General features: G+C 48.4%; 1 protein-coding gene and 1 long non-coding RNA gene across 4 annotated transcripts; both read left to right on the forward strand.

Moving 5' to 3' along the window:
• Positions 1-7,935: 7,935 nt before the first annotated feature.
• On the forward strand, positions 7,936-13,169 carry ZNF165 (zinc finger protein 165). 2 transcript variants are annotated; one of them, XM_036342685.1, is made up of 4 exons: positions 7,936-8,382; positions 10,521-10,996; positions 11,247-11,385; positions 11,977-13,169. In XM_036342685.1, the coding sequence occupies exons 2-4, from the start codon at positions 10,592-10,594 to the stop codon at positions 12,882-12,884; spliced, it is 1,452 nt and encodes a 483-aa protein (XP_036198578.1). In that variant the 5' UTR covers positions 7,936-8,382; positions 10,521-10,591; the 3' UTR covers positions 12,885-13,169. The 2 variants fall into 2 exon arrangements, with proteins under 2 accessions (XP_036198578.1, XP_036198577.1); XM_036342684.1 differs by having other exon boundaries at positions 7,936-8,183.
• A 4,094-nt stretch (positions 13,170-17,263) lies between these two features.
• Positions 17,264-23,861, forward strand: LOC118672817. 2 transcript variants are annotated; one of them, XR_004973217.1, is made up of 3 exons: positions 17,264-17,728; positions 17,850-18,793; positions 22,021-23,861. It is a non-coding gene; the product is annotated as an uncharacterized LOC118672817 (long non-coding RNA). The 2 variants fall into 2 exon arrangements; XR_004973216.1 differs by having other exon boundaries at positions 17,264-18,793.
• Positions 23,862-25,337: the final 1,476 nt, after the last annotated feature.

Here is a 25,337-nt window from a genome sequence, read left to right on the forward strand (position 1 = left end):
TCAACCACTACGTCATCTATTCAAACAGTTGCATGTGAAACCCATGTATTTGGCATGATGTGTTCCTCTGACTTTTCTTCTAGATGCCTTTGAAGTGCTGAAGGCTTGGTGTTGAAACGTGTGCTAACAGAGGCTGGGACAGACACGGGAAGTTCTGGGTTTCGCTGATGAGGCCTCGCCGGGAGCCAGTCCGCTCTGGCTCTTCAATCCTCTGTGTCTTCACTCTGCTGGGAAACACCATCGCCACAGGGTCCTTCCTGGGCCCACCCCACCCGGATGTCCCTGTTCCTCTCCAGCTGCTTTCCAGACCCCTGCTCCACTGCCAGCGTCGCTCCGCTGCTCCCGGGACCTCGGTGAGCAGGCAGGTCTGTCTCCTGTGGTGGCTGTGGGTCCAGCTGCGGTCTCTCCAAGGCGGGGGCCTGCGGGACCCGTTCTCTCCGGAGCTCGGGCATGGCCCCGGCACCGCTGTTGGAGGCCTCTGATCCCCACCCCCAGCCCGGCCCTGTGCCCCCTTGGCTTCTGCTTCACGGCTCACGGGTTTTGCTAACTCGTTATTGCAAAGAGCGCTCATCTTTTTATCTTTCACTTTATTACAGCAGTGATTGCCAGCCATCTTCATCTCACAAAGATCACCTATGGTTGCATCTCGTTCCTCCCGCATGAAAATCGCGGTGGTCAGCGACGTGACTCCCAGAGCCCATGAGCCTGCGTTTGTGAAGTGGGGCCCCACTGCTCCAGGGCCCCCCCAGCTCCCCGGTTTTCTGACCCACGTTCGTGTAACCACACAATTACATCGATTACTCCGTCATTTCCTCAGACTCCCTGGACTTTATTTGGTAGAAAATAAATAACTTTGCCTCTTTCACAGAGTGACATTGAGTTAAAAAAACACACGTGTTTTGTTTTTTTAAAAAAATCAAAGCAGCGAATCAATTTGTAGAACTGACCCAAATCACAATTTGACTGGTAAAATGTAGCACAGTTTCCACTAGGCATTTGTAAAGTAAACTTCGTGCTAACTCTGTGGGTTTGAGGAGGAATACAGGGGCAAACAGGGGGCGGGGGCTGGCAATCTGAGTCTGTGCCGGTGACCCGTGTCCCAGGGCACAATCTGGTCAGCCTGTAATGAGGTCACTGCCCCTTCCTTAGGCAATAGTCTGCTTTCCTGGTGCTCCCAGGTCACTGCCCCTTCCTTAGGCAATAGTCTGCTTTCCTGGTGCTCCCAGTCTGCAGGGGCCACGGGCCAGGCATTTGGATGCAATCTCACTTCCCCGTTCTGACTGACTCAGGAGGGGCTGTGAAACCACCACAAAAGCCCGTAGTTAGGAAACAGATAGGAAACAAAGACCTTCAGGAATGGATATAAGGAGTGATCTCACGGTGTAGGGGGTTCAGGCTTTGGGTCTTCGAATCCCCTGAGCCGGCAGTGCTGCTTTAAATAAAGGGTTTTCCCGAATCTCTGAGCACTCCTTGTGTGATTTCCGGTCGCCTGGTAAATTCTGCAACAGGCTCAAATGGAACCTGCAAACACAGTACTACCAAAAGCATTTTTACACAAACTACTAGGTTTGTTTAAATTAAGCTAAGACAATGTCATGGAGCACATACGTTTGGAAGGAAGAGCAGGTATCACAGTACTTTGTTTTTTACTTTTAAATAGTTTGCAGTTCTTTATATTTACATAAAATTAATTAAATAACTAAGAAGAACATGCAGGATATCGATTCATCCCCCAACCCCTCTCGTTTTCTAAGTAAAAAGAAAACAGAGTCTGTCCATCAGTTCATTAGATAATTGACCTATCTGCCCTGACAGTTAGGTTCCAAGGATGAGAAAGGATGGATGGAATTATAGTTGGATAAACTGAGGAATGAGAAATGCTTGGACCTATTGACAAAAGCAGTTTTTCTTAGGGCCATTTCTGCTTTCTGGTAAAATTGAACAATGGCTACACTGACTCATGGATTCCCTCTGGGTAATTGTGGGGAGTCCTAAGAGATTGTGGATGATGCAGTCAGTGAGTAATATTTACAACTACGTGGCAGAAGAGCAATTTCCAACTTTTGCAGCTCTTCAGGGAAGTTGGAAGAACAAAGCCGTAGAGATCTCATTAGAATGACGACTAGCAAGGAGCTCAGCTTGTCTTCTCCATGTCCACAGGGGAGCTCGCCCAGAGAAGCTGGAGCTCATTAACCTGTTCCCTGCAGGTGTCCCGCGATGAAAAGTTCCTGAAGGGTTTCATTATCACTCATAAAGTGGAGCAATCTCCAGGGTTGTCTGTCTCAGAGGAAGACCTTGCTGAAGGGCTGATTGCCATGGGAGCGAGGGGGGTGGGCACCAGGCACTCAGCCTCAGAGACGCTCAACAGCCCTGGGTTCCCCCAGCAATATCCTCTGCACCATCAAGTCCCAACTTTCCAAACATCCCTGGAGCGCCAGCCCTCCCTTCAGGATGGCATTTTACCCAGCAGGGACCTCGCTGAGCATGGAGCAGAGCTGGTCTCTCCCAGGGTCACTAGTTTTTATTCTCTTGTGTTTGTTAGCGGCTCCTTGCTTCCACTCCACGATGTTTTCACTTCCCATCAGTATTGTGTTCACTGCCCTGCTGCTTGCAAAGTGTTCATACACAGGTAATCAATAGTTGTTGACGATATCAGTTAATGTATAGAGCACAGTAAGTAGGCTCTGGGAAGACTCGCTACCTTTTTCAGAGGACATTTTGAAACAAAAATAGGGATAAGTAATTTTTGATGGAGTAAACTCTGAGAGCAAAAGTATTGACTTCATATGGACAATGAAATGGTGACTATACCTTATTTCTTCTTCATGTATCTCTACCATTAGTACACATTTCGTAGTTTTTGACCACTATGCATATGTGGGTTAAAAATAAATAAAATGGGGAAATATAAATCTATCGAAACAGGTGATATATAATAAAATTGAAGACTCACATATACTGTTGCTGCAGAATTTACCAGGAGACTGAAAAATACACAGGAGTACCCAGAGATACAGGAAAAACCCATTTATTTCCAGATGTACTAATACCATGACTCAGGGGAGCCTGTTTCCAAATCCTGAGCAAGCCAATATGGAGGAAGCTTTCTCTTTATACCCCTTGGTTTCTTTGTCCCCCAAATATGGATCAGACTTCCAGACCTTTTGCAGGCTCTGCAAAAAGCCGCGTGTGTTTGGATGGGGGATTTGAGACCACACCTTAAAGCCTGTGCTGATAACCCCTCCAGGGGTTGTGTATGGTTCATGGCCTCTGTAAAATGTGAGTATTTAGGTAAATAGGTCTTGCAAGTCCAGATAAGTAAGGAAGAGGCAGTGACTTGATTATAGGCTAACAGGAATGTGCACTAGGGATACTGGTTAACTAGGCACAGAGTCAGGCTGCTAGTAAACCGCCCCCCCCCCCCAAGTCTTATTTTCCTCATCTCTGTGTCTGATAAATTTCATGCATATGGAAACCCTCTCCCACATATACTCAAGAGATAACCAGAATGTTATGTCCGCTTTACCTGTAATAGCAGAGAATTGGAAGGCACCTAAATGGATATCAGTAAGAGCCCTGATTAGTGCCCTGTGGTCTGTTCATACAAAGGTATATATTACAGTACAGAAAATGCCTAAATGGATAAATCTCAAATGACATAAAATGTGAAGAAAGTTTTGCATTGGTTGGAGTGATTTTGCAGGGAGTTGTGAGCCCTGTGAACAGTTTAAACTTTGCAACGATCGCAGTGGAGGGCTTGGGCAGAAGTGAGTCCCTGCTCTGGTTTAAACTGGGATGTGCCATTAACAGACTTACACTTTTGTGCCAGCCTTCTCACTGGCACGTGGGAATCAATGTGAGGGGAACAGGCTTGAGGCTAAGAGAGAAAGTAGGAAATCATTGTAGTGACTTGGGGGAGCCATGGCAATGGAAAGTAAAGACAAATTTAAAAATATCGAGATACCGAGGAGGATAAACCCACAGAGTGTTGATCCCACGCGAACAATGAGGAAAAGGACTGACTCATGGGTGATGCCTAAACTTCTGACTTGACCGCCTGAATCTTCTTCATAGTCCCAACTCCTAACATCCCTGTCAAGCAACAACTTTTATTTTTCCAGCTGACTTACTCTTCACCATCCAACCTCTCCCACCCATTGAGTTCACCACTTTTTCTTACTCGCCTCAATCCTATCCTTCTTTTCCTCCTTAGGCAACATTTGCAATATCACAACTTGTCAACCCTGTACCGCTCCCAATGCAGCTGAATAAGACTGGAGAAAACTCAGGTTCATTTTAAATATACGCCCACATACCTCAAGTAAACTCTTAGTGTTGCCAGGCTATTGTATTATACTTCCTTAACCCTTCCCTTTCCACTTTCATGAATAACTATTTCACCTCTTCTTCTAGTTCCTAAGATCACCAATACCTCCTTGCTCACTCTCACTCTCAGCTGATAAACTTTATGCCCCAATTTACTGAGAAAACGGAAGCAATCATAAAACACTTAGGGAGTGCTTGTGATGTGCACGAAAGCCTGCTGTGCATTTTCACAAATTCCATATTATTTAATGTGTAGAAAGAAAATGATAGTAAGAGAGAATTAGGAAAAGCAGGATAGAATATTCCAGTTAACATGATAAACAAATACTAAGATAAATAGGCTGTGAATAGTTATCCTAATTAAAGAAATTAAATTGCAGCATGAAATTAAATAAATCCTTCTGAGACTTTTAGTAGTTTGCATATTCCATTGCTTTAAAATACTTGAAGTGTTAATAAGATTGTTATTCCTAGGGGGGAAAAAAGATTGTGATCCCTTCTTTTTATTTCACAGTGAAAAGAAGCATCAGAAAGAACAAACTCCTGCCCTGCCACTGCGGCTCAGGGACTGAGCGTCAACCTATGAATCAGGAGGTCATGGTTCAATTCCCGGTCAGGGCAAATGCCCAGGTTAGAGACTCCATCCCAAGTAGGGGATGTGCAGGGAATCAATTAATGATTCTCATCATTGACGTTTCTGTCTCCCTCTCCCTTCCTCTCTGAAATCAGTACAAATAGCCTATATAATAAAGAGGTAATATGCAAATTGACTCTCATGCCCTTGCACAAGATAGCGGGCCCCATGTGGTCAAAGATGGCTGCCACAAGATGGCCTGCAGTGGAGCGCAGTTGTGGGTGATCAGGCCAGCAGGGGAGGGCAGTTGGGGGGGACCAGGCTTATAGGGGAGGGCAGTTTGGGGCAACCAGGCCAGCAGGGGAGGGCAATTGGGGGTGACTGGGCCAGCAGGGGAGGGCAGTTGGGGGTGACTGGGCCAGCAGGGGAGGGCAGTTGGGGGTAACCAGGCAAACAGGGGAGGGCATTTAGGGGCAACCAGGCCTGCAGGGGAGGGCAATTGGGGACGATTGGGCCAGCAGGAGAGCAGTTAAGCGTCGATCAGGCTGGCAGGGGAGTGGTTTGGGGGTGATCAGGCTGGCAGGCAGAAGCAGTTAGGGGCAATCAGGCAGGCAGGCAGGCAGGCAGGCGAGCGGTTGGGAGCCAGCAGTCCCAGATTTAGGCAAACCGGCATTCAGACATCCCTCGAGGAGTCCCAGATTGGAGAGGGTGCAGGCTGGGCTGAGGGACACTCCCCACCCCAGTGCATGAATTTTGTGCACCAGGCCTCTAGTATTAAAGAAAGAAAAGAAAGAACAAGCTGCCTTCCAAGTCCTGACCGCCAGCCTCTGTGCTCACATCCTCTCGTTCTGTTGCTATGAACTCTTGCTGAACCGTCCCTCATGGACTGAATACTTTTCTTTTCAGCTCCTCCCTTGTTTCTTTTCTGCACTTTCATTTCACTGCTGGAGCATTCCCTCCCCTCCAGTCTATAAGCAAGTCCTTTCTCGTATGTCAAAGATCATTATCTTTGGATCTTCCATCCTCTACAGCAGTGGTTCTCAACCTTCCCAATACCTCGACCCTTTAATACAGTTCCTCATGTTGTGGTGACCCCCCAACCATAAAATTATTTTCGTTGCTACTTCATAACTTTAATTTTGCTAGTTAGGAATCGTAATGTAAATATCTGATATGCAGGATGTATTTTCATTGTTACAAATTGAACATAATGAAAGCACAGTGATTAGTCACAAAAACAATATGTAATTATATATGTGTCTTCTGATGGTCTTAGGCAACCCCTATGAAAGGGTCATCCGACCCCCAAAGGGGTTGCGACCCACAGGTTGGCGACCCACAGGTTGAGAACCGCTGACCTACAGGCTTTCCACTTCAAATTCAGCCTTTTGCAAATCAAATTCATCCTTTCGTAAAGCTAATTCATGCTTTTGCAAAGCAAACTTTTCTACTAAAATGACTTCAAAAGCTTTGTAACAAAAATAAATCATAAGCAAAGTTGTTAAAATGTTTTATTGCATGTATACTGGTATAGTAATAAATATAAAATACTTTTTAACGTCAGAAATACTTATTTACTTAGAATGTCCCTTATAATGGTTCTCCTGTCGCTGCTTGTGGCAATTTCATATACATATTTATAAATTAGGATAATCTTCTGGAGTAACGGTCGCTACCGAATGATTAATAACATTTGTTAAACAGTCATGGTTTGAAGGATCTGCCAAATATTTCTCGCGCAGAACTTAACCTTTGAAAAAACTCCTTCAGTGGGCCTCATCATTGGAGATATGGTGGCAGGAATAGCAGGGAATGCCTCGTCTCACCAACGAGATCACCGTACTTCCTGGGTTTGTGGAGGCTTACATTGTCCAAAACCAACCACACATCCTCCAAATTATCTTCATCCAATTTCCACAGTAATCTTCGGAGAAATTCGCAAAAAAAATATTTGAAGTAACTGAGGATTTTGCAAAAGGGTGAATTTGCTTTGCAAAATGATGGATTTGAAGTGGAAAACCTATAAACACTAAGACACATTATCAAAGCAATGACAGATCAAAAAGGTACAATGTAAAGCCAAAAGTAATACAAGGAAAGGCAGGGGGTGGGAATGGATGGAGGGTCCGGAAAGCCCGGGAAGGCTTTGCAAAGGTCAAGTGCGCGCTGCGTCCACCACGTGGGGTTGGACTTCCCAGCCCGACCGAGGCGGAGGCCCTGCGGCTGCGCCAGGAGCGCCCGTCCACGACGCCGCCAAGCCGAGAGCAGACTCCGCCTCTTTCAAGCTCCGAGGATTTCAGGACCGGGGCCGAGATGCCTGGGAAATGGAGTCCGAGCGCCGAGGAGACCCGGAGGCTTCTGGGAATCGCAGTCCAAAGCTGGCGTGTCTTCCGCGCAGACTCAGAAGTGTCCGTAGACGGAAACGTGGACAGGTGGCGCGACGCTGTCCTTCCCCCGGAAGTGTCCGATCGGAACCAGTCCCGTGGGAGAGGTGAGTCCGGGCTTGGGGATCCGGGTGACCGGCCCTTTGTCTCCTGCAAATACACACTCCCCGCATGTTCCCTCCCGAACTCGGAGGGTCCCGAGGGAAGGGGGAACTGGGTTCGGCGTCCAGAGGGCATTCGCACCCGCCCCTTTGGAGGGGAGCATGTGGTTTCCATAGTTACCAGCGCGCTAGCGTCTCCGGAGGGACGAGGGCGTGGCCAGGAGAGGCGGGCCGTCCTGCAGTCGGCGGGTTCCGGGGGCTCCCGGGCGCGGAGTGGCCCGGCCGTGGGGAGACCGCGGGGGTGGTGCCTGCTCCGGGTCCGCGGCTTTCGCCCGCAGCCGGCCCCGGGCGCCCGCTTCCCGCAGGAGTCGCCGCCGCCCTCGCGTCGGATGTTCTCGCAGTTACTGCGAGTGAGCGAGTCCCGAGGGCGGGGCTGCGCGGCGCCACGCCGACTCCGCCCCCTCCGTCCCGGGCGGTCGGTCCCTCGTCTCCCGACGTCGCTCTGCCCGTCGGTTTCTCCCGGACGCGGGCTTCGCGGGGTCGCGCGGGATGTTTATGAGCCCGAAGCTAGTGAGACGTTTAAAAGCGGCCGAGGGCCTGGAGTGCGGGCTGTTTCCCACGGTGCGAAGCGAGGAGACACCTACCGGCGGCCTTTCCGCAGGAGATGCCGGGGGTGCAGCCGCCGCTCGGCCGGGGAGCTGGAGGGCGAGCCGGGCCCTCGGCCCCCGCGCTGAGTGACGATGCCCCGGAAGCATCACCTCGTCCAGGGACCAGGCCGGGCCGGTCTCAGCCGCGCAGGTCTGACCCCTCCCATGTCCGTCCTCGGGTCCGACGCGCAGACTTTCCCAGGTTCTGTGAGCCGGGACCTCGTCTCTGGGCTCGGGGTTGGCCCGGGCTGGTCTCCATCGCGCGCTCTGTGGTCTCGTCGCCGTCCTTCCATTCCTACCTCCTCTCCACGACGATCTCGTGACATGGGGTGGAAGTGTTTTTCCAAAGGGTATGTCATTATCATCTTAAATGTAGGATTTTCAAAACACAAAGCATCGGAAGCTTCCCTCATTTCCACTTTTATCCAATAAGCGAACAGATGTGGAACCCCTCCCCCCCAGGAAATGGTGGCGACCCGTGTCCACAGGCAGGCATCGCTCCCCGCCTCTCGGGATCAGGGTATTGGGCCTCCATCGTACAGCGTGTTTAGTACTGAAGCTTTCAACACTCGCAGCGTCTCATGTTATTTAAGTGCTTTACATCCAGGTGTTTTATGTTATTTCTCTTCAACTATTTTCAAATTTCTTGCAAACTCAAACGCTTCCCTTCAATTCTTTATAGCCACACGTCAGAATCCAGATTCCCAGGTGCCCCTCACAGTAACCAAGTCAGCATCCCGGAGCCCCGGAGCCGGGCCCAGGAATCTGTTGTGACAGAGTCCCATGTGGCAATCAGGCTGCCGCCCAGCTCTAAACGCAGACTTCTCTGGGAGCCCAGTGCTTCCAGGGGTGTTAACATCCTACATAATAAAGCCCTAATGTGCAAACTGGCAGACCGACTGGTCGCTATGGCTCTCACTGACTACCAGGGGCAGCTCAGCCCTCAGGCCCCGACTGGAGGTGGGGGGCGAGTGAGGGCCCTGATTGCCCCACCCGTCCCCCCACAGGTTGGCCCTGATTGCTGGCCAGGCCTAGGGACCCTACCCGTGCACAGATTTCGTGCACCGTGCCTCTAGTTGTTAGTAAAGTGCTTGTCAGCGGGACAGTCAGGAGCTACATTGGTGGAATGTTCAGTGGACAGACCTGAAACACTGGTGTTTGCATTTCACTATTGTGCCCTCCAGGCTGCACCTCTGATTTCCTGTCATTGCGGTTTTCAGTTCAGAAACCAGAGGGCCCATGCCCGCGTGCTCACAGGTCTAGAGGAAGTGGCATTCAATCACTAGACTCACAGAAGACAGATACGAAAGTTATGTTGCTGGCTTTTATTTTATTGGTGAGATGGTTGAACTTAGTGTCCAAGACCTGGACAGACTGTGGAACTAGGAAGGCAGACACGGACCTGATGGGAGGCCATTCTTCCCACGAGCTGTTCCTGGCTGCCCAGTGCCTGACCGAGAAAGTCTGCTCCAGGCACCTGACATCAGAGGCTTCCAGGGCAGGGCCTGTGCTCCTGTCATGTCCTTGGACAAACCTGTCCAACTTGCTTTCCCAGCTCTGTGTCCCTGCTGTTAACCACTTGGCCGGCCTCTCCGTTGCTTGTCATTTCCTGTCTCCCACATCCCCTTCAAGTGCCCTCCATTCTTCAGAAGCTAGTTTTCAGTGGCTTTCCCTGACCATTGCTGACTCCTGTGCCCTCTCACACCCCAGAACCCCCTCTACCCCTGGACGTCAGTGAGGTCATGTCGCTGGAGGGCAGGGACAGGGACCCTCTTCTCAAACGGCCCCAATAGCTGCAGGTGGTCCTTTGTCACCCATTGAGAAGCACAGAACATTTTCCTGTGTGGAACTGGCCATTTAAAAGCAATTTTTTGAAGCTCTTCTATTATTGTCTGTATAACTTAGAAATAATTTTTAAAAAATTATATCTTTATTGATCTCAGAGAGGAAGGGAGAGGGAGATAGAAACATCAATGATGAGAGAGAATCATTGATTGGAGTCTCCTGCACACCCCCTACTGGGGATCGAGCCCGCAACCTGGGCATGTGCCGTTGGCCGGAATCAAACCTGGGATCCTTCAGTCCGCAGGCTGATGCTCTGTCCACTGAGCCAAACTGGCTAGGGCACATAGAAATAATTTAATTGCATGTGGCATGTTAACATTCAGTCTTGTGTTGTATTTATATTTAAATGCTTCTCATCTAAATCACCTTAGTGGTGGTGTGTGTGTGTTTTATGCGTTGACTTGAGGCAAACTTACGGAATATGCCAGGGGCAGGATTTCAAATGCTCCCTCAATTGTCTTGCTTGTAAGTTTGAAGGTTAAACTGCGTCGAGGTAGGAATTATGTAGCAGTTGTATTCCCAACGCAGGCGTTTCAGTATTTCCACAGAGTAAACGCCCAGTGTCCCTTTGTGTAATAAAAAATGACTAGTTCCATAATGTGGTCTTTCTAGACAATAATAGTAACTCTTTTTTACTCTCCAGGAGAGCTCTTGAAACTAAAAGACCCGTCACAAGGCAGAAGTGGGTTTTGTGATCATTCATTCTATCCCAAGATGATGACAGAATTCAAGAAAGCTGCAGCTCAGAGTCCTCAGGAGGCTGAGGGGCTTCCGAGAGTGAAGGTGGAGGAAGATTTTGTCTGGGGGCAGGACGCTGGCTCAGGGAGAAGTGATTTTCTCAAGCAGGAGCTGTGCCGGCAGCTGTTCAGGCATTTCAGCTACCATGACGCTCCTGGGCCCCGCCAGGCACTGCACCGGCTCCGTGAGCTCTGCGGGCTGTGGCTGCAGCCCGAGACGCACAGCAAGGAGCAGATGCTGGAGCTGCTGGTGCTGGAGCAGCTTCTGAGCATCCTGCCCGCGGAGCTGCAGGCCCTGGTGCGAGAGCAGCGCCCGCAGAGCGGGGAGGAGGTGGTGGCAGTGCTGGAAGCCGAGAGAGGCAGCGGCGAAGCAGTGCTCCAGGTACAGGGATGCTGGGCGAGCTACGGCCTCCAGAACGGAGGGCGTCCCACAGTGGGAGAGCTGAGCTCCCAGTTCAGGATGCATTTATGTCTCCTTTGCTCTCGGTTTGGTTTATGCCATATCTCACTGCTGAGTCAGACTTGATTCTTCCTTCCCCAGTTTGTGTTCCTACAGGAGGTTCTCTTTGTTTGGGGAGATGTTTGATTCTAACAGGGACTCTCTCCTAAGTCCAGATGTACTTTGTTCTCAGGTTCCAGTCCCTGGACATGGACAGGAAATATTCAGGAGGAAGGTTGCATCTCCTGGACCAGCATTTACTGACCAGCTCCCGCCAGTGGACACCAAGGACCTTCAGGCTTCTTCAGAACCCTCTCTCCCACTGAACTTGGGTAAAGCTGTGTCCGTGGACGGAGGGACGGGGCTCTCCCTTCTTAGACTGTCCCAATAGCTGTGGGTGGTCCTTTTCTTTGCCAACCAGAAGTGGATGGATGGATGGATGGATGGACGGACGGATGCTTTCAGCTCTGTGTACGCACACTCCGGAGTCATTTACAACTTTACTTTTCTCACGCATCTGCATCCTCATCTGCTTTCTTTGGAGATGGTGCCTCCCCTTCTTCCTCTAAGCCTTAGCGTAGACGTGTATCCTAGATCCAGAGCCCCCTGGGTCCCTCAGTCCCACTCGGAGTTCTTTGTTCCTACTTTGTCTTCCCCTCCTGTTCTTGCTGGCGAAGCTCCTCTTCCCAGGCGTTTCTGTTTCATCTGCTCATCCTGGTGGGTGTCTCCTCTCTCTGCCAACCACTGCGCACAGGGCCAGCTTGTACTGATTTGTTCTTCTGTGTGGTTCATGCCTCTCTTTTGGAAGGCCATGTTTTTGGAATGGCCAAATGAGGTACCAATTTGTAACTGTCTTGGGTGTATCTGAACAGTTTATTTTCTTCCAGCTCAGCAAACCTCTTCTGTCATTATTGTCATTTTAGGTCATGAGAGTGAAAACAACGTGTCTCTGTCAAGTCTTGACGTTCATGAAAACACAGGCTCACAGAGAATTGTGTCAGGACGACCTCTGACATTTGCATCAGAGGAGTCTGCTCAGCCTTGGGACGTCTCCAGGTCTGCGGGCCAGGTAAAGCGGCAACAGGAAAACAGGCCTGGGGAGTCTCGGAGACCATCGTCTGCTCAGGATGGAGGTTTTAGCAAAATCCTCACCCACAAAAATATACTTTCACGTGAAATAATAAGTCAGAATGGATGTGACAGATGCATAAACCTGAACCCAAATGAATTTACACACCATAGATCTTGTAAACACAGTACCTATGACCAAAGTCTGCAGTGGAATTCGGGTTTTATTATGCATCAAAAAATTTATGTTGGAGAAAAAACTCCCCAACGTGGAAAATCTCTCAAGCACTCAAACCTTATTAAACAGACAGCAGTTTTCAGTGGAGAGAAAACCCATCAATGTAGTGAGTGTGGGAAAGCTTTCAGGCACAGCTCAAAGCTTACCAGACACCAGAAAACCCACACTGGAGAGAGACCCTATGAGTGCAACGAGTGTGGCAAAGGCTTTGGCGGGAGATCAGATCTCATTAGACACCAGAGAGTCCACTCTGGGGAGAGACCCTTTGAATGCAAAGAATGTGGAAGAGCCTTCAGCCTGAACTCACACCTCATCCTGCATCAGAGAATCCACACCAGAGAGAAACCCTATGTGTGCAGTGAATGTGGGAAAACCTTCAGGGTGAGCTCACACCTCATTCGACACCTGAGAGTCCACACTGGAGAGAAACCCTATGCGTGCAGCGAGTGCGGGAGAGCCTTCAGTCAGAGCTCGCACCTCAGCCAACATCGGAGAATTCACAAGAGGGAAAGCCTATTCATGTGAGGGACTTAAGTTCACAGGGAATGCTAAGGAAATAGCAAAATGCGGGAAACATTGACGACAAAGTGAATCCTGGTGGGGTGAGTGACTGACAGCCGGCGTCTCTCCTCCCTCTGTCCTCTAGTGTGCGGTCCTGCCTGTGGTCTGACCTCTCTGCTTTCTGAAAGGCTCGGCTGCCAAGCCAGACATCGAGCAGAGTTGGGGGAGGCAAATAAATAGGTTAGCCCAGCGGTGGAGAGAGGGCAACAAAGGACCTTCTTAGAAAATAACCCTGATCACAGGGGGGGGGGGGGGGAGGACTCGGGAGAGAGTCGTCCTCAGCCCCACGTCGTGGTTCTGCACACGAAGGCTGCCGAGCACAGAGCTGGAGGGTGTGTGAAAGGGGACTAGGCAGTGCTGGCCCTCCGACAGGTAGGGTGTGATCTGCATCAAGGTCCTGCCCGGAAGTACACCCAAGGCAAGAGGCTGGAGTCAGAGATTCCAACAGGAAGGAGGGGTGTGGAAGGAAATGAGGCAAGAGGTGGGGTCAGAGGTGAGCAATGTGTTCAAGTGGGAGGGAACCTAGATCTGGAGGCGACAGATACAGTCCTGTAACGGGAACCTTCCTGCCATGTGTGCTGTGTGTTTGTGGACACCTTCCTGGGCTGAGAGGACAGAGACTGCAGTTCTGGGGCCTCTCGACTGGCCACGGACAAGTGAGGAGGGCAGAGGGAGTCGGTACCAACAACAAGGCCTCTGAAACTTTAAACCAGCACAGAAATGCGTCTATTCTAAATGCCTTGCCCGTGTTCCCATTTATCCTGTAATATCCTGGTGAATAGTAGAGTGGCTATTATCCTTATTTCATTGGAGAAAATTTTGAGTTAAAAGGAGTTCAGTAACTTGTCAACAGTTACAAGATTATGAGGTGAAAAGAAGGATTCAGCTGCTCATCTAGAGAAACGGTTAAGCCATTTCCCCAGGGCATCTGGCCGCTGCAGAGAAGGTTTATGACTGTTTGTCTAAAGGATCATCTCCATACGAGGGTTTGACTTGGAAAAATTGCCATGTCCAGAGGACAAGACCTTCAAGCTTCTCTTGCTCATCCCCATGGCATCTTCTTGTTCCTGAATTCCTAGTGAAACTGCCACAGCGTGCAGCCGTGCGGGCCGTCCGGTGCCTTCTCAGAGTTGAGCCACCTGGAACCTCTCCCACTCTCATCACATGCGTGGAGTTGATCTCCTTGGATTCTCAGATGCTGGGCGAGGCCAGTGCTTCGATAGAAGCTTTCCTGCATTCTTCACTCTGGCGGGGAGTTTCAGGGGAGCAACAAAATTAGGTTTTCTCACACTTACTACAGTGACACCGTTCTCCCGACTTGGGTTCTCTCGTGTCCTGAAAGCTGGGAGCGCTGACTATAGGCTTTCCCACAGTGTAGTTTCCCCTGTGCTTGATACGATTCGAATTCCAGGTGAGATTTTCCCAACATGTATCACCTGTTTGTCTGAGGCACCTGCACAGCTGCCTTCCCCGTCTGTCCCCGGTGAGTCATGTGCAGGTCTCACCTCAGAGGTGGTGGCTGTGCTGTCACCACAGCCCTGAGTGCCCGGAAGGTCCTGAGCTGGGCTTGGTGCTGTTGTCCAGCCTGGAAACTCTTCATTGTATCTTTTGGTTGTTTTTATTAATGGTCACCCAAGGGTATCTTTCCCCATAGGTTTTTAGAAAGTGGATGTGACCACCGAGAAGCACCAGCTAGGACTCCTGATTTTATCTTTAAACTTGTGCTTTGTGAGTGAGTTAAATAGGAGAGTGGGCCCTGTGCCTGAGCAGAGGACATCTCTGTGTTTCTTTGCCCCCCTGTTGTATCGAGCATTTGTGTTCCCCATCAGCACAGATTTCAGTGGGCCCATGAGTCTTGGGAGTTCACTGAGGCTCAGAATATGAAGGGGAGCAGAGTAGGCCACCCCAAAATGGGCCACTTTGGCATGTGAATTATTTTGAGCTGAAGGAAATCGAGACCCAGCAGACTCAGGAAAAAGTTTAACCACTCCCTTAACTATCCAAAATTTTTATTGTGGGCCTGTCCTAGAAAGAGAGCTATGAGGAGAGTTAACTTTTACCTGAGTGACCTTTATGTAGGACAGGGAAACCCTCAGAACCAAGCATCTGCCCTTATCTTCCTGCGAATCACCTTCCCCTGGAGCACAGGCCCCATCCGCCCCCCTCATTCCTCAGCTCAGGGTGACAGACAAGCCTCAACTGCCTTTGGATCTTATCTTTGTTGGTGCTTTCGTATGTACAAAATTAAAATTGTTTTTCTCCTGTCAATCTGTCTTCTGTGAATTTGATTATTAGGCTAAAGAACCCAGAAGGGAAGAAGGAAATTTTCCCACTTCTACACACACACGGTAAGCGTGTTATGTCTGCATCTGAGTCACTTGTGTGCCGATAGCCAGGTGAGACTGTACTTTCTGCTGCGACAGGACTTGCTTCTAAGTCAGAAGGTTGGCAAGTGGAAGCATCTAAGAAACAGGAACAACCAAGGAGCCCTACAATATTCTTTCTTATGTGTGTTACTTCCCTGTATTAGGTAACCACTTACTGAAAATGACAACACAGAAGGAAAGGGAAGGAGAGCAGGCCTCTATCCCCTTTCCTGTCAGTCTTTGCCCATCAGGCAGAATGTGTGTCTGTCAAGAGTGAGGGTTCACCCTAGCCTGTTTGGCTCAGTGGATAGAGCGTCAGCCTGCGGAGCACATGCCTTGGTTGCAGGCTCGGTCCCCAGTGGGGGGGCATGCAGGAGGCAGCCAATCAATGAGTCTCGTCATTGAAATTTCTATCTTTCCTCCCTTCCTCTCAAATAAAAATATATTTTTTTTAAAAAGAGCGAGTTAGGGTTCAATTTCTACAGCATGTCCACTGACTGAGTTTATGGGGCAAGCAAAAGTAGGTTTACAGTTCTAATACAAATAATACAATAATTAATACAAGAATAAACTTGCATATGCACAACTGTAAACCTACTTTTGCCTACCCTGGTTTGGGAGCCTCAAGATATGAATTGTCTATAATTTTGGTGTTTCCACATACAAGTTACATGTGCTTATATTTGCATTTAAACTGGCATTGCAAAATATAAAGGTGAACAGGAAAACTCATAGTGATCGTTTCAATTTTTCTTTACTTCAAATGACATTAAATAACAAAAACATGACGAATTCAGAGTCAGTATGTGGGGTGGGAAGATAAAAACGGTTTTATGGCCTAATCCCTTTAACAAGATGTTTTCCTGCTTTTTAAACAAGGGGTCCCACTTTCAGCATGAAGCCTGCAAATTATGTCGCTTGCAGTTGTTGATGTAGATTAAGTTCCTTAAATTTCTTATTTTCCGTACTACTTTTGTCTGCTGAAATAAACAAACTGCAAAGATACACACGGAAAAGGCCACAAGTCACTCAGCGCATGTCCGACCCGCCGCCCTCCCTGCGATTGGCAGCATGCGGGGACTAGGGCCAGTAGGGAGGTGAGGGGCAGGGCCAAGCAGATTCCCAGGTCCACTTCTGCCCGGCCGAGGCCGGTCCCAATTTAGGCGAGCACTTCTTGGGGACCGGTTTCATGAGTGCATTTTCTCCGGGCAAAATATACATGAGCACTACCCCCGCCCCAACCCCGGACTAAATTCTTGGGTAAACTTCCGCCGGACCCAGTTTACGTGAACACTTCCGCCGGACCGGATTCTTGGATGCACTTCCTCCGAACCCAATATACGTGAACACTTCCGCCGGTGCGGAATCTTGGGTGCACTTCCTCCGAACCTTTTTTTTTTTTTTTTTTTTAAATATATATTTTATTGATTCTTTACAGAGAGGAAGGGAGAGGGACAGAGAGTTAGGAATATCGATGAGAGAGAGACATCGACCAGCTGCCTCCTGCACACCCCCCACTGGGGATGTGCCTGCAACCAAGGTACATGCCCTTGACCGGAATCGAACCTGGGACCTTTCAGTCCGCAGGCCGATGCTCTATCCACTGAGCCAAACCGGTTTGGCAGTCCGAACCTAGTTTACGTGAGCAATTCTGCCGGACGGGATTCTTGGATACACTTCCGCCGGACCGCCGGACGGGATTCTTGGGTGCACTTCCTCCGGACCTAGTTTACGTGAGCACTTCCGCCGGACGGGATTCTTGGATACACTTCCGCCGGGCCGCCGGACGGGATTCTTGGGTGCACTTCCTCCGGACCGAGTTTACGTGAACACTTCCGCCGGACGGGATTCTTGAGTGCACTTCCGCCGGACCTACTTTATGTGACACTTAGCCGGACCCTATTTACGTGAACACTTCCGTCGGGCCAGATTCTTTGTATGCACTTCCGCCGGACCCAAGGTACGTGAGCACTTCCTCCGGACCGGATTCTTGAATGTATTTCCTTCAGACGGGGTTTATAAGAGCACTTCCTCGTGATTGGGATAGTCAGTGTACTTTTTCCAGGTTAGGTTTAGGTTATGCTTTTGAGGGGCGGGTTTCAGGGGTTGCATTTCAGTTAGGCTGGTTGGCATTCGCAGTTTCTGCTCATTGGGTTCGCTGACGCACTTTCTCGCGGGGCTGGCGTGGGGAGGGGCTGGTTAGTGTCCATCCCTCGCCTCAGTCGCACGGAAGAGCGGGGCGCCGTGTCCCGGGACTCCAGTTCGTCGGATGTGGGTGTCCCCTCCTTGTTCAGTCCGCGCTGTATGCGCTGCGCCAACTCCCGCACACTTTGCGGTCTGTCAGGTCCGTGTGGCTTACAGGACACAGACGGCCAAATCTTCCTGAATCCGGGACTACTGGTGGTTCTGTTCGATGATGTGCCAGTTCGGTTTGCATTCCGGGTAAATGGGGAAGGTGTTATAGTCTGGTTAACTCACTATGTTTTATTATTTGGAAGATATAAACTAGTGGAAGGCAACATTTAGAAGCGGCTTCATGTTCTTTATCTTGACTTATTCCTAGGATCACATGTGAGCTGGGGCCCGTCCTCGTGGAGCACTTGGTCCCCCGCTGTCCTCTGTTGTCAAGTGGCCACGGTTGCGCGGTTTGTCCTTTCGTCTGCAGAGATAAGCTTTTAGATTAACTTTTTATCTCTCTTTGTATTTGGAGCTGAGCATGAACTCACTACCATCCGACTGGAAGGACACTATTTTCCCAATCTTTTTTAGTAGTTAGAAATTGAGTGTATGTTCTGTGCTTTTTTGTAATAATGCATACATCTGCTTCTTATGCTGATGGGGGTTTAGTTCTGTTTGCGATGCTCTTTGGGTCCCATCTACAGGAGTCATTTGTTATTTGCTCATGGCTCTAAAAGACTAGTTTTTGCATACATGTGTATCTTTGTGTAATTTGCCTTAATTTTCTGCACTCGGACATATGTAAGGTAGCTAAAACATAAATTGAAGTTTAAAGTGCCCTGAAGCCTTATACAACCAGTAAACATGAGGATTTTTAACTAGTGTGTCAAGCTGGTTTGGTGAGGAAATTATTGCAGGGCCTGTCCCTGAAGGAGCACCAAGGAAAGCTCACCTCCTCTTTTTCTTTTATTTTGTTTTGTTAATCCCCACCGGAGGATGTTTTTCCATTGATTTTTGAGAGAGTAGAAGGGGGATATATAGAGAGAAACATTGATGTGAGAGACACACCAATTGGTTGCCTCTGGAATGTACCTACAACTCAGGTATGTGCCCTTGACCAGGAAGTGAACCCAAGACCCTTTGGTGAGTGGCCCAATGCTCTAACCACTGAGTACACCGACAGAGCAAGCTCATCTCCGTTTGACAACCTTCCTTCTTGGCCTGGTCTTGGGTCTCTGCCCTTTACGGATAGCAGCCCAAGACCCTGGTGGCCTGTGATTGTGTCTTTCATGACATTCTCCAGTTTGAGTCCCTGACTCCTATGCCTAGGTAAGTTCTGACTGTGCTGTGCCCTCATTCTTCAGTCATCCCCCTGGCTGTCTTTTCCTTTTTTCTTTTATTTTAATGTCTCTAATTGACACAAAGCATACCACTTTTCCTTGTATTATTCCTACATGGTTACAAATTCTGCCCTTCACTCTTGGTCTTAAAATGAGATTCCTTCAGGGGACATATTCTTGAGTGGGGCAATTTCACTTTTTTTTTCAGAAACTACTGACCATTGAGGAAGTGGCCACATGTCTTACCCTAGGGTGTTGGGACTCTGCCCAGAGGACCCTCTAGGAAACACAGGCATAGGAATTCTGGGATCAGGACAGATGGGAGTGTCAGGTCTGGTGAAGGATCTGCTCTGGGAAGTCGTCAGTGAACTACAGTGTAGCTTCAGGCTTGACAGGTTCCCAGTGTCACCTTTGCAAGAATAGTGATGTCTGTCTGTCCCCATGAGGTAGCAGCTGTTTTATGTTTCAAGCTTGGTCCTTACACTGTCATTTCCCTCTTCCCATAGTTCTGTTCTTCATTCCTCTCCACTCAATGTCTGGCCTTCCTGATGAGCCCATTCTCAGGTCTTTATTCGTTGCTACGCTTGGTCTTCAGGTCACTCTTTTTTTTTTTTAATACATTTTATTGATTTTTTACAGAGGAAGGGAGAGGGATAGAGAGCTGGAAAGATCGATGAGAGAGAAACATCGATCAGCTGCCTCCTGCACACCTCCCACTGGGGATGTGCCCGCAACTGCCGGGGTCCAGCCCCAGCGGGTCCAGGGGTTCCCAAAGGCGTGGACGGAGTCGGCGAAGAAGGAATGACATGGAGACAGCGTTCAGTTGATCAGCAGCCTAGCCAGGATCTCTAGCCAGGATCTCCAGCCAAGTTCTGGTCTGGATCTCCAGAGAGGTTCTGCTTAGGATCTCCAGCTAAGTTCTGGTCTGGATTAGGATCTCCAGCCAGGTTCTGTGTCCATATTCTCTTGCTAGGTTCTCCAGCCAGGTTCTCCAGGTTCTCCAGCTAAGTTCTGAGTCCATGTTCTCTTGCTAGGTTCTCCAGCCAGGTTCTGTCCAGGTTCTCCAGCCAGGTTCAGTCACCAGGTTCTAGTCAGGTTCTCTTGCCAATTTCTGTAGTCAGGTTCAGTCCAGGATCTTTTGCCATGTTCTCTCGCTAGGTTCTGAGGCCAGTTTCTGTCCAGGAACTTTTGCCATGTTCTCTCCAGCGAAGTTCTTCTGTCTCTAGAGAACGTTCTGTGTAGGTTCTGTGCCTAGGTTCCGTCTCTCCTCGTTCTGTCTTCTTACATCTGTATTTATACCAGTTGATTCCAATCCTATCAATCTCTATTTCAAAGGTTAGGGCGTTTCTTATCTCCATTCCAGGGAGTAAAGATTATGTAGCTTAAGCATGATTGTTCGTAGTTAAAGTGATTAATTACCCACCTGGCACTTAGTTAAGAGGTTTTATTCCCTCCCTAACTTCAGGGGAAAATCCCTACCTGGGGAAACAACCTTTCTCAGAGACCTTGGTTAAAACACATAGTGCCAAGAAGGTGAGCAAACATATTAAGAACAGTATGCCATATATGCCAGGTCCCTTGAAACAGCAAGCATGGACCGGCTCCCGGCACGCAACCAAGGTACATGCCCTTGATGGGAATTGAACCTGGGACCCTTCAGTCCACAGGCCAACGCTCTATCCACTGAGCAAAACTGGTCAGCGCTTCAGGTCACTCTTGTTCCTGACTTTTATGCACCGTTCTCTGGAATCACACCAGCCAGTCCTGTCATTTGCCATCTTCTAATTTTCTCTTCAAACACTGTCAAACCATTTTGTTGGAATATGTAAGCCATGTATTTCTAGTATGTGTATCCATATCTATATCTATATCTATATCTATATCTATATCTATATCTATATCTATATATAACCTATATGTATAAAAGGCTAATATGCAAAGTGTCCCCTTGGGAGCTCGATCGGGAGAATCGGAGTTGGATTGCTGCTTGTGACGTACACTCAGCTCCAGGGGGTGGCACGGAACATGGCAGGCGACCAGCTGCAGCAGCGTGGTGCTGAGGGAGCTAGGGAAGGAGTAGGCAGGCAGGTGGGGAGGCAGGGGAACCTGATTGGCCCTGATCACTGGTCAGGCCTAGGGACCCTACCCATGCATGGGCCTCTAGTTATACTATAATGTAATGTAATATAATATAACATAGTCCTATCTAATAATAAACAAACATGGTAATTAACCGTACCTCTCATATGCTTCCCATTGGCTAATCAGGGCAATATGCAAATTAACTGCCAACAAAGATGGCGGCTAATTTGCATACTGCAGGCAGGGCAGGACAGCGCCATCCCGCCTGCCCCACTGCCATCCGGGCCTGCTATTGCGACCCTGGCGGCAGGCAGCCCGTATGGGAACAGACCCAGGGCTGGTGGCAGGACCGCAGCAATCGGCCACCGGCCACGCCCACAAACAGCCCTCCCTTGGGGATCCCCAGCTGACAGGTGCTAATGCACTGATCTGCCACTGGCCACGCCCACAAACGGCCCTCCCGGCTGACAGGTGCTAATGCACCGATCTGCCAAAACGCACACCCGGGCAGCCTTTGCCCTGCACGAACTATGCAGCCGGGAGAGGGGAGTGGGGCCGCTGGGGGCAGGGTGGGAACTTCCCGGGGTTTGCGTCAGGCAGCCCAGAGCAAAGTGCAAACTATCCCGGCGAGTAGCTGCTTGCTCATTCACTTACTTGCTCATTCACTTACTCGCTCATTCATTCACTCATTCACTCACTCATTATTCACTCACTCGCAAACCCTCTCAGGTCCCTGGCACCAGGCCAGGCACTGAAGTTGAAGCAGGATAAGACAGAGCTATGTCCTCAAGATGTTAGTACTTCAGTAGGGCGAAGCAGGCACATGAAGGAGGCAGTTGTATGCACAGATGCAGTGTACTAGGTTCTGTGAGGGCTGGAACTAACGCCGACTTTGTTCTCTTGATAAAATGGGGCCTCGGGAGCCAGGCCGCCCCAAGCCTGTAGGCCTGTGCCTAGGCCAGGAGTGGCCGGGGTCCTGGAACATGACAGAGGGTGCAGGTTGGGCTGAGGGGTCTGGCCCCACCCCTCACCCTCACCCCCGAGTGCACAGATTTTTGTGCACCAGGCTACTAGTAGTATAATAATGTTCCTGTATATTTCAGTTACATTAGAATGCTATACTTTTTATTTCAGATGATAGGATCAGAAATAAGAAAGGAGAATTGATTTAAAAGCAAGATCTTACTGTAGATATGGAATCCCAAGAAAAACTATCTGGCCCGACCAACGGAGAGGGTCCTGGATGTGGAGACACCCAAGAACCGGAAGGATGGACAGAAAGACATCAGAGAAGCACTTCAAGTGAGAGAAGGTGCAAGTGTGATGAACATGAGAAAAGATTCACTCAGAACTCATTAGACAAAAGAGAATTCACACTGGAGAGAGACACTGTTCATGTAATGTCTGTGGCAATTTTAATGCAGAAGCTCACAACGTATTGACCGTCAGAGAATACATAGCCTGTTTTATAGGTTAAAACTATCAGTGTGAGGAGTGCAGAAAGCCTTTATCACAATTCACACCTTGTTCAGCATCCATGGACCTGCACTGGTGAAATGCCTTTCCAGAATGGTGAGTGTGGCAAAGCTTTTCATGACAGCTCAGTCACATCCGACACCAGAGGACCTGCACAGGAAACAAGGCACACCAGAGCATTGACTGGGGGAAATGCTTCAGCCTGAGCTCAGGCCCTATGAGTGTGAGGAGGGTGGGAAGACCTCAGTTACAGCTCACGTCTGGGACCCAGAAGAATCCACATGGGAGAGGAGCCCTGGTGACACAAGAGTGCGGAGCTACTCCTGGCACTCGTTCCGAGGACACCAAGATGCACGCTGGCGATGGTGTTGCCCTAACAGTGCTGAGCTCTCCACTCCCGGCCACTTATTCCAGAGTCACGTGAACACAGCTTCCAAGCAGCATGGGATGCTTTGCCCACTGAACACATCACCTGCTGAGCTGGGACGCTGGATGGGCCCATTCGTGTTGTCAAACTCTTCTCAGAAGTCAGTTGCTCAGGAAATCTTAGTGTTTATATTCCTCTTCCCCTTCTCTCCTCCCTATTTTCTGAACTACTTTGGAAAAAAAAACGCCAACACCTCAATATTTGGTTAACTTGATCAAATACATTAATCTATCAATTATTTAAACTAAAAACATGGTGAAAGACAAAAACTATTTTGTTATACTGGAATGGATTATGCTTTGCAGGGCCAGAATGGGTCAAGGCTGGATGGATCGATCAACCTGCTGATCCACAGGGACCTTTCACATCTTTAACCAGAGGTGGCAGACAAGCCCCACATAGTTTTTGTTTGTTAGTTTTTTGTAATTTAAAATAATAGCAACTCTTTAAGACTCTGCATATTTCACATAGAATCTGACTTTCCAGATTTTCTTATAAAAATACTGTGCACATTTTTGTCTGTTAATATTTGTATTCTATAAATGCCTATTTAAATCCTTAGCCAATTTTTCTATTGGCTTGTTTATATTTTTCTTACTTTTTTGTAAGAGGTCTTTGCATATTAGGAAAATTAGCCCTGTGTTGTTTAGATGTGACATATTTTGGTCTGACTTTATAGCTGGACAAGTGGAATGAGAAGTTAACTAGAAGAGGACGTTCTGCCAAGAAAAGACAGGAGCCTGCAAGCAGGCCACGTCAGAACAAAGTCTTGCAAACAAGACTTATTGTTTAGAGGCATAACTTTCCTTGAGGTGATAAATAGTCCATGAGGGCATGGAAAGTTCAAGGGAGGGTGCACTGCTGCAGGTGGAAAGAGTCTTTGTATAACAGAGGAAATGAATAGTGTAATGTACAACTTAGCTCAGATGATCTCATCAGCATGCTTGTTAATCATTGTCACTTGCTGTACTCCATTGTTATTTGCTGTACTCCCCAAATAAAGACCATGAGAGCTTTGGGGGCTTTGCTATTCGCCTGAGCGAGTGGTACCCCTCTGCTTCTCTAAACTCAATCCTGCACGCCAAGCTCATCTCAGCGTCACCGTTCACAAAGAACATCAATAGACTATATTCTAACTTTTATTCTCTTCATTCAAAAATCCTAAATGTTTCAGTTACCAGTTCTATTTATCTTTTCCTTTATTGCTTTTCAGTTATGTTTTTAGGCTTTTATGTCATGCTTAGAAAGGTCCTCCCCACTGCAAGGTAGCAAGAGCTTCCTAGCCTGTCTCCCCACTTTTGCTGTCACAAGTTTATTTATTTTTAAGTTTTTTTTATTAAGTTATGTATGTGTCCTTACCCCATGTTACCCCCCAACTCTCCCCCCCCACACACACACTCATGCCCTCACCCCCCTGTTGTCTGTGTCCATTGGTTAGGCCTATATGCTTGCATATAAGTCCTTTGGTTGATCTCTCCCCTACAAGTTTATTTTTAACACAGCAACCAGAAAAACCTTTCAGTACCTAGGTCTGATCATGTTCTCCTCTGCTTTGAAATTCCAAATGGCTTCCCATCTTGGAGTAAAAAACAATTACCTTTGCACTCACCCACAGCCCTCATATCTCTCCCTCTTTGTACTCCCAGCACCCTGTGGTACTGCAGCTCCAGACACACACATCCTTCATGTTCCTACAATATTTCAGACACTCCACTCCAGGTCTTTGCACTTGCTGCTTTTCTTCCTGAAACATCTTCACCCCAAATGCCTCATGGCCCTCAGTCTTAGCTCAAGTGTCAGTGCTAGTGAGGTCCTCATTGTCCATCCTGTGAAAATTGTAAACTCCGTATTTCCTTTATTTTCTCCTTAGTGCTGACATCCACCATCTAATAAACTATATTTTTCTTTTTATTGCCTGCCTCCCCATCTGTGTATTACATACACACACACACACACACACACACACACACACACACACATAAATTCCATGAAGGCAGGGCATTGTTTTGCTTTAACCTATAGTTCCAGCTTCCAGAACAGTGCCTTGCCTGGTAGGTGATTAATCAATAGTTGTGTAAGGAAGGTTAAGAGGGAGGGGAAAACACCTAAATATTACTTAACCCATCAGATTGGCAAAGATCAAAATATTTATAACGTTTTGACAAGTGTATAGGTAGCCTCGTAGTGTGTTCTACGATTGGTAAGTTGGTACCAAAAGTGTAGATGCTGGTACTCTGCTCTGTAAATCTATTTCTAGGAATGTATGCAATGGGTCTGCCCTTACACATGAGAAACATGTTCGCAGTAATTTACTGGAGCTGCATCTGAATGAAAAAAAAGGAACAACCTGCATGAACATTAATGGAGTAATTATCAATAACTTGTGGCAATTGAATAGTATGTAGTAGTTTGTGTTTTTTAAAGAGCAAGACCTAGGAAGTAATCTCCCCAGTCAATCGGTAGGAGGCAAAAAGGTATAGAAATGCTGCCATTTGTGTAGAAGAAAGAGGGTGGTACATGTTATGAAAGACACGAGTGAAAACATGCT

Source organism: Myotis myotis, unplaced genomic scaffold (assembly GCF_014108235.1).
Source record: "Myotis myotis isolate mMyoMyo1 unplaced genomic scaffold, mMyoMyo1.p scaffold_m19_p_18, whole genome shotgun sequence".
Classification (NCBI taxonomy): Eukaryota; Metazoa; Chordata; class Mammalia; order Chiroptera; family Vespertilionidae; genus Myotis; species Myotis myotis.